General features: G+C 41.4%; 1 protein-coding gene across 1 annotated transcript in view; it reads right to left on the bottom strand.

Annotated features, from left to right (window-relative positions):
* Positions 1-3,712: 3,712 nt before the first annotated feature.
* Positions 3,713-12,922, bottom strand: part of pou6f2 (POU class 6 homeobox 2) — a 51,519-nt gene continuing 42,309 nt past the window's right edge. Inside the window, 4 exon segments of the mRNA XM_068748264.1 lie at positions 3,713-4,220; positions 7,729-7,897; positions 11,178-11,319; positions 12,843-12,854. Coding sequence (XP_068604365.1) covers positions 3,713-4,220; positions 7,729-7,897; positions 11,178-11,319; positions 12,843-12,854 — 831 coding nt within the window.

The following is a 12,922-nucleotide window of genomic DNA, read 5'->3' as shown; positions in this document are numbered from 1 at the left end:
TTTAGTTTCAAAAGGCTCTCTCCTCCGTTATTTATATATTTACTCTTCTTTACACTTGTCTCGTTGTTTTTTGGTGAAGCAAACACATGAAGCTTTGATGAGAAGCAAACCTGACATGCATTCTTCTCCACTGACCCCGAGGATATCTAAATAAATAGCTAAATATTGAATGCGAGGCTGTTTTTGCAGCATCTTCTCTCATTAGCCACAGCAAATATTCTGTTGTTTTTTGCTCATCTAAACACAATCAATGGGCTACGTGTCAATTAATACCTTCGATTTAAGGATGCGGATGCTTTGTGGCACACGTGCAGAAAGTTTAGAAATGTTTGCCTTTTGATTGGAGTTTAAAAAGATGAAAGGAGTCAGTAAAAAAGCGGGTGTCGGGTGGTGGAAACTTCGAGATCAGAGCTGTCCTTGTCAAGTAGAAGTTTAAGTTTATCTACTGACTCATCATATATAATAATAATAATGAAGTTAATTTCCAAAAGTGCGGCTAATAATAGTTTAATATTCAATTCAGTTTAAAATGTAATTTAGAGGCAGCTAATCAATAAAAAAAAAAATCATTTAAATTCCAATACTGCTGAATAGAAGCTAACGGCTACTCTGCTGAAATCCTCAACAAGCAGGAAATAAGCTAGCTTCTGTCTCATTGGATGAGCTATCGCGTCGCGTTATTGATCATCATTACAGTTAATTGCGTCACTTCCTGAGAACAATGCGAATAAACTCTCATGATCCCTCTGTGACGTTTGCTTGACCAAATATGCACTTCCTGTTTGGGTGTGAATATATTATATATATATATATATATATAATATATTTCAACATATTACCGCATGAAGTAGCAGCAAAGGTCGAAACATCTGTACTGTATGTTGAAACTCCTGCTCTAGCTAGCAATGGGTTCACACCCAAACAGGAAGTTTAATATTATATATATATATATATATGTTGAAATAATAATAAAAAAAGCCCTAGTGTAAACCTATTTTGTCTTTGTTGGCCAAAATTAAGGTTTAAAATATTTTACCACTAAAAACAGGACACAGTAATCATGTCAAACAATTGTTTATTACTAATTATGGTACAAATCAATGTGACATACTCAAAGCTTTTTTTCTTCTCCCTTTTCTTTTTTGGAAATACACAAAGTGCTGCTTAACTGACCAAACAGATATTGCTCTATAGATTAAGTACAATTTTCAGTCTATATATATATATATATATATAAAAAAAAGAAAAGAAAACCGACCACTGCAGGCTCTTCGGCTTTGGCTTCAGGTTCTTGGATGCTAAACTAATGGTCAACCTAATTTGTTTGTGTTAGTAAGATTTCACAAAAGACATAAAGGTGATTTGGAATCATCCTAATCGTGCTCAGAGCACTATTACCATGATCTCCGTCTCATCTGCGCGGGCCTGCAGGTCTGTACGTCACAACGGAGGAGAAACAATTCAACAATAAAAAAACAAAGAAAAAGAAACAGAGGACCGAAGAGCCACGAGCGGCTAAGGAAAACACGTCACATAAATGAAATAATTATGTGTCACATAATAAATAAAACACAGGCCTCTCCCTTCACATTAAAGGTGAACACACAGACACAGTGCAGAGTAATCTGTCTTTTCCGACCTGCTGCTGCTCGCATGGCGTCCCGATTCTCCCAAGAACAGCACTGAGGTAAACCTTGGATGAACTACTGTACACTTCTACTCTTTAATTCTTTTATCGCGGATTTTAAAGATTGTCAAACACCGTGAATCTATTTCTCTGTACAATGTGCATAACTATTAGAGCTTTGGTCCAGCATTGAAAAGTTGAGCGAAGGCAAGACTCTTTTCTGTCTTCTTGTCTTTTTGTCTTTTGGTTTTGGTTACAGCTTTATTGGTTAAGCCTCAGAGCGGATCCTTGGACTGACTTGCAGCGGCGCCTGCTGCCTGCTCGTATGTTTCCCAGGTGGGTGGACGCAGATGTGAACATTTATTGGCCCAAGATATTATTTTCCTGAATCAATTAAGTAACATTTAAAAAAGAAAAACTCATTTGAGGCGTCAACAAAATAAAAGCACGATGACTCCCGTTTCTGAGGATTTGCAGGTGAAAATTCAGCTCGGATACTTCTAAATGGATGAAAGGAAATAAATGTCTGTTTCTTTTAAAACACGTGAAGCTTCTTTCTACGTGTTTTGCAGGCAGTGAAGAAGAACACAGCAGTGCACGGGGATAAACCAATGTGACATGGCAGGACAGATATCGAGCAGACACATGATTCTGAATAAATTGCATCAAATTTCAACTCACTTCAAATTAAGTTCACTCGTTCTGACATGTGACACTTATTCTCAACACTCGCCTGTTTTTGTTTTTTTCTTCTTCCTGTCCTGTGAGGGTTTTGGTGAAAGCCAAATATTTGCAGCGACACTTCTTCTCTGAAATAGTGAAATATCTCTGAGCGATACCCGTTGAATTAGAACACAGTAGAACACAGAGCCAATTATTGATTATATCACTCGCCTGAAATTCATTTTGTAAACAAATAAGTACAAATGCTGAGAGAATCATTTTAAAAACAACCCTTTTAAGTATTTGACTGCAATAGAAATCAATTCATAAGTAAGGGCAAAAAGAAATCCATTGATTTTTAACATCTGTATACCTTCATGTAGCGTAATGTGGGCGCAGGATATAAAGGAAGCAACATGTTCATGTGCAGAAAAGCATATGTCAGTTAAAATATTCAGGTTTTGTTAAAATGTGATCTGCAGAGTGAAATACGTGAGAAAAAAATTGAAGAAAGCAAAGTGACAAAACACAAAGAAACAAAATAACAGTAAAAAGTTGACCAGTCCTTGAGCTGAAATTCATGAGTTCTTTGGCTATCAGGCTTTGGCAACAAAAGACACAGTAGCTAAAACAAAGCTGCAGTAGATGCAACAGACATTAACGTCCTTCATCATCCATCATCATCATGTGAAAGTCCTTTGTTTCTTCACCTCTGAAACAACAATCTCATGACATTATTAATAGATACCTGTAAAAGTTGTAAAAAGTGACTGAAAATGAAACACAAATCAGAGGCGAACATCATTATTACGTAGTTGTTTAACAGCTTTTTTTTTTTTTTTGTCCAAAAGAGAACTTTATCGGTGTGATTTCAATTCAAAGACAGCATTTTTTCATTTGTTTTTAAAGATATTTACATACAAACAATCAAGAAAAAAAGCGAGACAAAGATAAATCGTACCTCACACATATAGTTTAGGATTTGCCAGTACAAATGTAAAAATTTAGAGCACATTTACATTACAAAATTATTCTTCGTACTCAGATGCAACAGACTTTGGTAAATAGTGTTTTGATTTGGTATGATCTCTTACTAAATCCCTCCTTGTGGGAACCAAAAGTTTAGTCTGGTCTGTCAGGCCAGAATCTGAAACTCTTTGAAACAGCACACCATATTTTTTCTTCTTTTTTTTTTTACATAATTCTCAGACATTAAATCTCTTTTTTCATGTTTTTTGGTTTCCCCAAGGTCATTTACAGAGCTGTGATAATCACACTGAGGACACATCCTTTTTGTTTGCAGACTCATAACTTGCCCGCCCAGTCGACTCTGGAACACTTTCAGCCCTCATTCCAACTTCATCCACCTTTTGTTGTTTTTAATGGCTGCCACTTTTCCACTCCATTTTTTTTTTTTTTTGTTCAATTCGGCAGGTCCTCCAGAGAATCGGTGAGAGGGTCCATCGCTGCGGCCGGGCCGAGGTCGGGTGGCTTCAAACGTTTTATTGTGTTTTTCAAGGCTTGCCTCTTGTTGCAGAACCAGACGCGAACCACCTCCCTGTCGTAGTTCAGTTTCTCTGCTATTTCAGTCATTTCCTGTCCAGAGGGGTGTGTGTTCTTCTCAAAGTGGCTGTTGAGGATCTCGAGCGCCTGCGGGGTGAAAGAGGTCCTCCGCTTGCGTTTTTTCGAGGGCTCGCTGCCGATAAACTCAGTCAGGTTCTGCATGCCGGATCGGTGGCGGGCCTCAGCCTCGGCCATCCAGCGCTCCAGAACCGGCTTAATCTTCTGGGCGCTTTTAGGGGTGATGTCCAACTTCTCAAACCTGGCAGGATATAAAAGGCCAGGGTTCAGTTTGCCTGTCAGACTGCTACCTATAGTGTTCTCTTGGGCTTCCTGTGGTAGGAAAAAGTGGCTTCTCAGGATGGTGTGTCTGGGGAGAATTGAGAAAAAAGAATCTTACTTAGGTGCCCTGCCAGAACAAGGGATAAGCTGCCTTTCTCTTTGTCTCCTCCACCAGAATGCCACAGGGACTGAGACTAACATCCAGGTACACAATCCAAGCCCAAACTCCTCTGTATTCTGCACCTGGAAACACCTCAGCTGCAGCAGCTGCAGGTGAAGGTTGCCAGCGGTGGGTTAATTTTCTGGAGGAGGTTCTGGTTCTCTGTCCCAAATTGGCAATAGTGGAGCAAGGAGATGTTCCAATAATTAAAATCAGGTCCAGCTGGACCGAAAACATAGCAAACATCTACTTAAATGTTTTTAAATGCTGTAAAAAAAGAAAAGAAACAAAAACATTTTGAAAATAATAATTTCTTTCATCAGGTGAAAAACAAAAATCCACTAATGCAATACGGCACCATGATTTATTTACCAAAAGCGCTTGCATTATTCATCAAAATGTACATTTAATACATTTTTCAGGCTTTCTTTCATCCCCTAACATTCTCATCTCATTTTATATTTAATAAGAATACATTTGCACACTCTGATCCTTTCTGCAGTTTCACTGATGGATATTTCTGACTTCACCTCTTCCGAGTCCTTTTAGGAAGTCGCAGAATGAAGCGCTACATAGAAACGCTGCAACTCGTTCAGGCGCTCTGACCCGACACGGTTTACACAATTTCAAATTCTGTTATTGTCTTTAGTGGATTTCTGAGGACAATAATAATGTTAACTTTTGAGAGGAATTCTTTTCTATATTATTTCAGATATTAATTGATGTCCTTATGCGATATCTGATGACGTAGAGGCCGCAGGAGGAAGGGATGATAAGCCTGACTGTCACCTGAATGCGCCACCGGGTCTTTAGCAATAGCTCAATCTTCAATTATAGAATAAAAAAAGTTTAGCTAATCTCAAATGCAGACCATCGAAGTCTTTGTTGAACATAGCATGTGTTTTCATTACTTTTTTTTTAACTCTGTGGTTCTGGGTCAAACCTGAGTATGATGCGTTCGAATGCTTTTAGTAAAGTAGAATAACTGAGCTCTACCAGGAGTCGCTGCTCTCTGCGGAACAAGCAACGCACACGAGGCCTTTTTAATGGCGAGATGCCGGCGCGCGCACGAACCTCCTCTGCTTCTACACCTCATTGGTGCTCCCCTCCTTGTCGACAGGAGGTATTATTTATAACCCTCCTCCTAAAGACGAGGGCCTCGCAGGGCAGGGAACACATTAGTAAATATGAGGAGTCACCAGAGACAGGACATTTCATGGATCAACAGGACGCACAGATACTAAAACGAGTTTTAGCTCAGCTTGGGTATGCAGGAGGAAGTGGCCCTGAATGCACCTCCAGCCTCTCCGGCTTGTCTTGCGAGTATTTTAGGATGCTGCCTGGATCTCTGTGTTCCACAGCTTCTATGCACCTTACAATACACTGGAAGAAGAAACACTTTTTTTTTTTGCTTTTGGACTGCAGCACAATCAGTTAACCTGAACGAACTGATGATTTGCTGGCTGAGCTTTGGTGAAGAGTCACGGCTCTGTTTCATTTTGTCATAAAGACGTTTATTGAAAACAGTCAGGCCATAAAAATACAAGATAACATGATTGCATAACACTTTGAGCCATAAACTGTTTATATGGTGACGTTTTTATGACCACATCTATTTATATTACTGAAAGCAATTTGATATATGAAGTACTGTTACTTGTCAGGTGTAATGGGATTACTCAGACACGTTTATCTGGTTATTTTATGCTATATTATAGTTTTAAACGATTTCTAATTTCACTGATTTTATATATTTACATAGAGCAAATGAACATTTCATTCATACTGTTCAGCCCGACTGAAGCAGTGAGTGGTGGGATAAAATAAAATAAAAAAAATATTTGAAAAAAAATAATATTTCTTTAGCTTTTTAAAGAAGAAGAAATGAAACCTGAAGAAAAACAACGTGTTAGTCTTGTTTTTTTGAGCTGTTTTTTATTTGTATTTTTATGAAGAGATTTCAGAATCAAAAATCGGACACACCTAATTTAATCTCTACCTGCTGACTGCGGGTTTGAGCTCCCATGTGTGTTTGTGGCTTTGAGAGATTCCCCCAATGAGAACAGCGATCTCAGCGCTTATAATGAACACACGTTATTACATAATGAATCATTTTCTGATTATTTTCTCTCTTTTTTAGATTCATATTAACTAAACCCAACAGGTGGACCTTCAAGGGGCCACGCTGGTGGATCATCGGTTTGATGATGCCCTCATGCGATGCCTCTTGCCTGCTTAGATAAACTAATAAAGTCCCCGGATGACAAACGGAGCAACGAAGGTAGACGGAGCTGGAAGCATCTGTCAGTGTCTGTCCTCCGTCTGGGTGAGGAGCCGGCGCCCCAGAGCCACCGCCGCGTCCTCATCCAACTTCATGTCTGCATTGACGTTAACTAAACTAAAGCATGTGAAGTCCGCCTTGCTACTTAAAACATCAGGATGTCATGTCCGACGTCCGCAAAAAAATAAAAAAAATTGTCTTAACAGCCCCGCTGAATGTTTACTTTTGAAGCTAATGGCTTTTAATGTATGTTATAAATATTTGAACTAATTCCTGCCGGTTTAATATTTAATGTGTGATTTCAAGACTTTAAACATTAGCTGGAGACGGCCGGCTCTTCTGTACCGCTTCACATTTTATCGCCTGTTTGATGTTGATGTGATGAAAGTTTTAACAGTGCGTGGCAAGCGCCATGTCACATAAACAGCACAGGTCATCAGCAAAGCACACGCATTGTAGAGGGACATTAAAATGAACACGGGAACAAGACCTGGAGTTCTGTAGAATAGGGGATGTGCTGCTATAGAGGCTTAAACGTATTAATTCATCTTTTAATTACACTTCTTTTTTTTGTGTGTTCCCTTAAAAGTATTTATATGACGACAAATGATTGTGTCTTCAAACAGAAGCGGCTTATTTTGCATCCTCGGGCAAAATGTTAAGTCAAGTGGAACAACAGGAGGGATGATTGTCTCATTATCTCATGAATATATGATGCACCATTTATGATTAAACTGTCCTCACGGCGGCGGGGAAACATGGCAATCTTATTAACAGATCGTCTCTGTCGAGCTCTCTCATGTTCGGGCGGAGCGGCCCCTTAGTAATTATTAAATGCTTTAAGTGCTTCGTGTAATACTTGCATGTATTTTGCATAAGTAAGGCGCGGATGTCATGTCGGCGGGCGAGAGGGAAGTGACAGGGAGGAGGCTAAGTACAGACGTGAATGCTCGATTTGTCAGGGTGGTGATAGTCAATTACAAATACTGATATCTTCATAATGTCTCTTAAAGCGCGGCATGAAAAATAGATGGCAGCGACGAGAGCTCTCGGCGAGGCCGCACGCCTTTATCGGCTTTCATCTGACATCTCGCGCTAACGAGAAACCCGGAAACCGTTTATTCTTAGAGGTTTACCCTGAATGTTTGGTCTTACCTGCAGATGGCGGACTGACTGTACGCCGGCCCCTCGGCGGCGCTGAGCGCCTGGCCCACCTGAGTCTGCGTCAGGCCCAGGGACAGCCGGCGGATCTTGAATGCTTTGGCGAATTCTCGAATCTCCTCCAGGTTGACCCCGTCCACCTCGCTGGGGGCAGTCTGCGGATCTACAACGCACGCAGACACACACACACACACACACACACACACACACACCTCATTTTATTAGGCCTTTGCTCCCTCGTCGCTCGCCTCATTGTCCAGAAGCGGATGAAGCAAACACTTCGGATATGTAATCACAAGCGTCCTGCTGCGGGGTCAGAGCTGGCTATTCCTCTTTGCCCTCGACGCATCTGAGCAATGTTTGGAAAAAGATAAATAATCTGAGGTGTGAAAGCGGGCAAGTCATGGCACTGACTCGGAAGTGTCAATAATTAATCTCACATACAGAAGCAATATTGGAAAAAAAAAGGCGACAACACAGGTATGAATTCTATAGTGAGCTAGATCCTGGTGATGCTGTCCTTTCATATTCTCTAATTTCCTCTTTGAGTACATGCATTCTGAAGCTGCCCCCTCTCAAAGACTATATTTGATACGTCTGAGCCTTCCAACCGGCTCTTTCTGCGAATGAAAGCTGTTTGTGAAGATCTCCTCTTTTGAGCACATCTGAAAAAACTCGAGTGAATCATTTTGAAGTATTTCTCCGCTAATACAAAATGATTCCACATTGTACATCAATGTCAGATGTCCCGGGCGTCCTGCTTACTAAAGCAAAGTTTGTGCCGCTGAATTATTCATCTCGGTCATTATCAATGAATTATTAAAGGAATCCTCCAAGCGTATTTAAGCAAAAATCTATGAGGCTGCCATCTCGTCGTGCCTCTTAAGCGACGTATCGTGAATGCAGCGAGTTCCGGACGTGTGAAAATGAGCGGCTAAAGATTTAGAACAAACAGGAAGGACGAGAATGTGCAGCTGTGGGCCCCGCCCTCCTCTCATTTATCAGCGTCTCTTCATCTTTCTCAGCAGAGTTTCTAAATCTGTTTATTGTTGGTGTAACATCCAGAAATATTTGTGTGCAGACATTAATCCTAAACCCGGTGATTTATTTTTTGCAACAATGAATGGTAAGGTACCAGGACAAAGTTAAAATAATGACAGTCTGAAAGGGACGATGAGCCTACAGAGAATCATAATGTGAATCTGCTGCTTCCAGTTGCTTTCCTACCATCTGAAATGCAGTCGCTATGTTCAGAGCAAATGTTTTCCGACCCATCCCAGCACCCCGGGAAGCGTTGGTCTTAAAACGAGGGGGGTCAGGTGCGTTTTTTGGCACATTGCTATCTCGAGGCAGCAGAAAGTGACTGCGCCACTAAAGAACAAAAAAGTCAAGGGTTCAGTGGTTTTCCTTCTACCCACATACACTGGCACTTTTCTCTGGTTTATCCTCACAGAAATATTACTCTGCACGCCTACCTGTACCTCAAGATGCAGGACAAGTAGGTGCCTTCCTCAAAACAATTCAGATTTAGGAGCATGAATTGAGTGTTACCTTTTTTTAATCATTGAAGTTCAGCTGTTTTACCTCACGCATAAATGGCACAGACAGCATGGATGCATTTGTGGATCTGGATCGGGATCACTGGCTTATTACGCCTTTGGACGAGCAGCAGCCTTCCTCATCAACGGGTTAAATATCGCTGCTTTTACTCACATGCGCAGGACAGAAGAGAGGCCGTGGATATAATTCAATGCACATGCCATTTAATAAACAGAAAGGAATTAGCCATCAAACAATCGGGCAACATGGATTCTAGATCATTTAAATGGGCCTTTTTTCTTTTGTTCCGTTTGCTGCATTAATGTGTGTTTTCATACAGATTTCATGACATCGCCTGTAAGTAAATAAATAAACGCCACTTTAACCTCTTTTTGTTCCAGCAGAGCTGCGCACTGAAACCCCCCAAAAAAAATACCGTGACTGCGACGGTGAAAGAAATGCTTAAGTAAGACGCTGGTGTAAAAACAGTTTAAACCCAGCTTACTTTGTCTTGACAAAGATAAAAATAAAAACATATTGCTGACATTCTTCTTCCTGACTGACATTTTCCCATCTCATTACTTCAAATACCAGTAACAGACATGATTTTCTTTCGCTTGTTAATCTGTTTTCTGGCACTTTGTTTGTGGCCAGTAAATGCAGTGACATTTCATCTCTCCGCAGCAGAGGATTGATTCTGTCATGGGGCTTTTGCTTTGTGTATGTACGCTGTAAGTGATATCGAGAGGAAGTGCTATTTACTCGTACTCAGCGCAAAGCATTAATTCCATTTAACCGAAGCACAATGATTGCGTGCAGACTCAAACGCGGTTTATAAGATGTTCTCCGAGCTACGAGTAAACACAAACTAAGCACAGTGTCTACAACATTGTTGATCAATGGCAACTTGTTTTTTTTTATTAAATTCGGCGGCATTGTAGCTGCCTTTGAAATGAGTATACATGGAGTTTAGGGGGAATCGACTCTGACAAATGAGATTTATCTAAATAAAAGCGGGTTTTTAAAGGCAATAGCTTTGTGCTGACAGCCTGTGGTCGGGTGATTTATAAGGCTCCGAGAAAGGCGGCTTACATTGGGAGAATGAAATTGATGTTCATTATACATAACACACGCCACTTTGGATCGTCTAATAAACCAAAGGATTGGCAGTCAGTAAAGAATAACACAATAACAGGAGGCAAGGATAAACCAAAAGCTTTCCATGCGGAGAGTAATGTAGATATGGAGCATCCGCCATGTTGAACCTTTAGGCAGGGGATCCAAACATATATTTATTCTCGTAGCTCTGGTGATATCAGGGCACGCAGATTGTTTTATTTACCCTTTTGAGAAATCCGTCTTTTGGATTTTTGGAACACCTAAATCCAAAGGAGGGCTACTGGGAGATCGAAACATCCACAGATTGATATTTCTGGATAATCCCCAGAAGATGCTGCCTGCAGCTTTCACTGGGACTATTTATTCACTAGGTAACAATTAATGATTGCATTGTCTTTACGACATGAATGAATGGAGAATATCCAATTTTTCCATAATTGTTTTTCATTATTTTCTTTTAAAGTAGAAACATTTGAACCGTTTTCCGGTAAACTCTGTGCCACACTGACGAGACAAAGTTTACTGAAAGTTATTTTGAGTCTAATAAACCAACTCGCTGCTGTTTTTACTGCATGAGCACCAAATCTGAGTTAATCCCCTGCTGAAAATAGTCGCCAACAAACACACAATTACCTCCTGTCTTCGTAATGTTTGAGTCCCCCCAGGTGTTCTGGGTAATTACGCTTGATCTTACACTTTAATGCACAGGCGCTCATTTGGCTGAATTTCATCCGATGCGTTTGAAGGCACGTTGTGTCCCTGTGTGAGCCGTGTCGGACACTTACTGCTGACCAGCTGTCCCACGCTGAGAGCCGAGGAGGAGGAGGAGGTGGAGGAGGAGGAAGAGGCCTGGTGGAGTGGACTCTGTCTGTGGGGCATGTGGAGGAGGTTGGGCTGAGAGGAGGCGGGGCCTGTCTGACCCTGCTGCTGGACACACAAAGTATCGACAGCGTGAGATCCAGGAAAGTACTCATAATTCCCTCATCATCACAACAACAATCATATGATCATGTGATTATACAATATAACACAATAAATCAAACCAACCCTTCAGCGGCTTTTAAAATAGCTGATTAGAAGATGATTAAATGAATTTATTTTGTACCAGGTAATGAAAAGCTGCTAACAGAGCAGCTTACAGAGCAGAATATAATATCAATACTCTGCAGCGACGGTTTGCTCCTGCAGGAGGCGGAGAGAATCAGCTCAGGTGTGTCACCGTTGCTATGAACTTGACAAATCCTTCTCTGCCGGGTAAAAAAACCAACCAAACAAACAAGAAAAGCGTTCATGACAATTAGAGTCTCCTCTCTCGTCATCACGCTCGAGAGGACGCTAATAATGGCAGCCTGGGATAAAAAAACATGTGGACGCAGCAGTCCCCGTATCAAACATAATTCATGAACCGCGAGCTCGGCGCTCTGATGGAGAAAAAGAAAAACGGATGTATTTTCATGTTTTATGCACATTTGAATCGCTTTTACAAGATCAAGATGCTACGTCTTTACTTTTAAAGTGAAAGGCTGTCTCTGCTCCGAGGCGGGCCGGCTTCTCCTCTCCGTCTTCGCAATTAATTATATTCTCTGTGGCATGTGTTTGTTTGGATGGTAGGGGTGGGGGTGGGGGGGGGGGGGGTGTCAACAGCGATGCACACACTGTCAGGACTGTTGACAGGCCGGGAAAATTATCTGGCTTCAGTGGAAATATTCCAGACTGCAGGCTCTGACAACTGTAAATTATGCCCGTGGAACAACGTGGGCTTTGAAGTGGAGACAAAACATTGTTAGAAATGCATTAATTCATTCAAGAGTGTGATCTGGAGATAACAGGAAGCCAAATGAGTTGTCCATCTGCGGCGAGTTCATCCATCCCGCTCGCTGCAGGCCTGCAATGTACATTTTTACCCTGTAATTCCGCGCTGACATCGCTATTATTGCGTCGATGCACGGGCCATCGTGGGCCTTCAAATTGTTTGGACTTGAGTTTCTTCACTCGCAGATGAACTCAATCGGAGCAGGCAATACAAACAAGCAAAGAAATGGACGGAGGATCTTGCGTGTCTCACGCTTTAACAATAAAAACCCTCATGTTCAGGCCTGACAGAACAAATCATAAGGATGGAGAGGGTGATTGAGGAAGAGGAGGAGGAGGAGGAGGGCAGTCAAAATGGAAAGATGTGGAGAACAGATTTCGGAGTTTTATGTGAGGCGATGAAAACTGTTGTTTTGTTGTTGTTTTGGGCTGTGGGGGGGGGGGGGTCTCGGCAGCCCGAGAGGTTGGCTGACAAGCGCCTTCCAAGCATGCACAGACACACACAGACACACACAGACACACAAATTGTAAGCAATAGTCCAAAAAGCTCAAATTTTCCAAGTGGAATGATGCAAATGAGCGCTATGAGTGTTGAAGCCGGGAAAATGGGAGGTGCTTAGCATTCATTCAGATCCGACTGACTGCACTAACTGCTGCTCATTTATCGCTGTTAGGTATTGATCACTGTTTATACCTTCCTCTATGTGTGTGTTTGCGC

The sequence above is a fragment of the Brachionichthys hirsutus genome, chromosome 14 (assembly GCF_040956055.1).
Source record: "Brachionichthys hirsutus isolate HB-005 chromosome 14, CSIRO-AGI_Bhir_v1, whole genome shotgun sequence".
Lineage (NCBI taxonomy): Eukaryota > Metazoa > Chordata > Actinopteri > Lophiiformes > Brachionichthyidae > Brachionichthys > Brachionichthys hirsutus.
The sequence above is the reverse complement of the archived record's forward strand: the minus strand, read 5'-3'. Positions and strand labels throughout refer to the sequence as shown.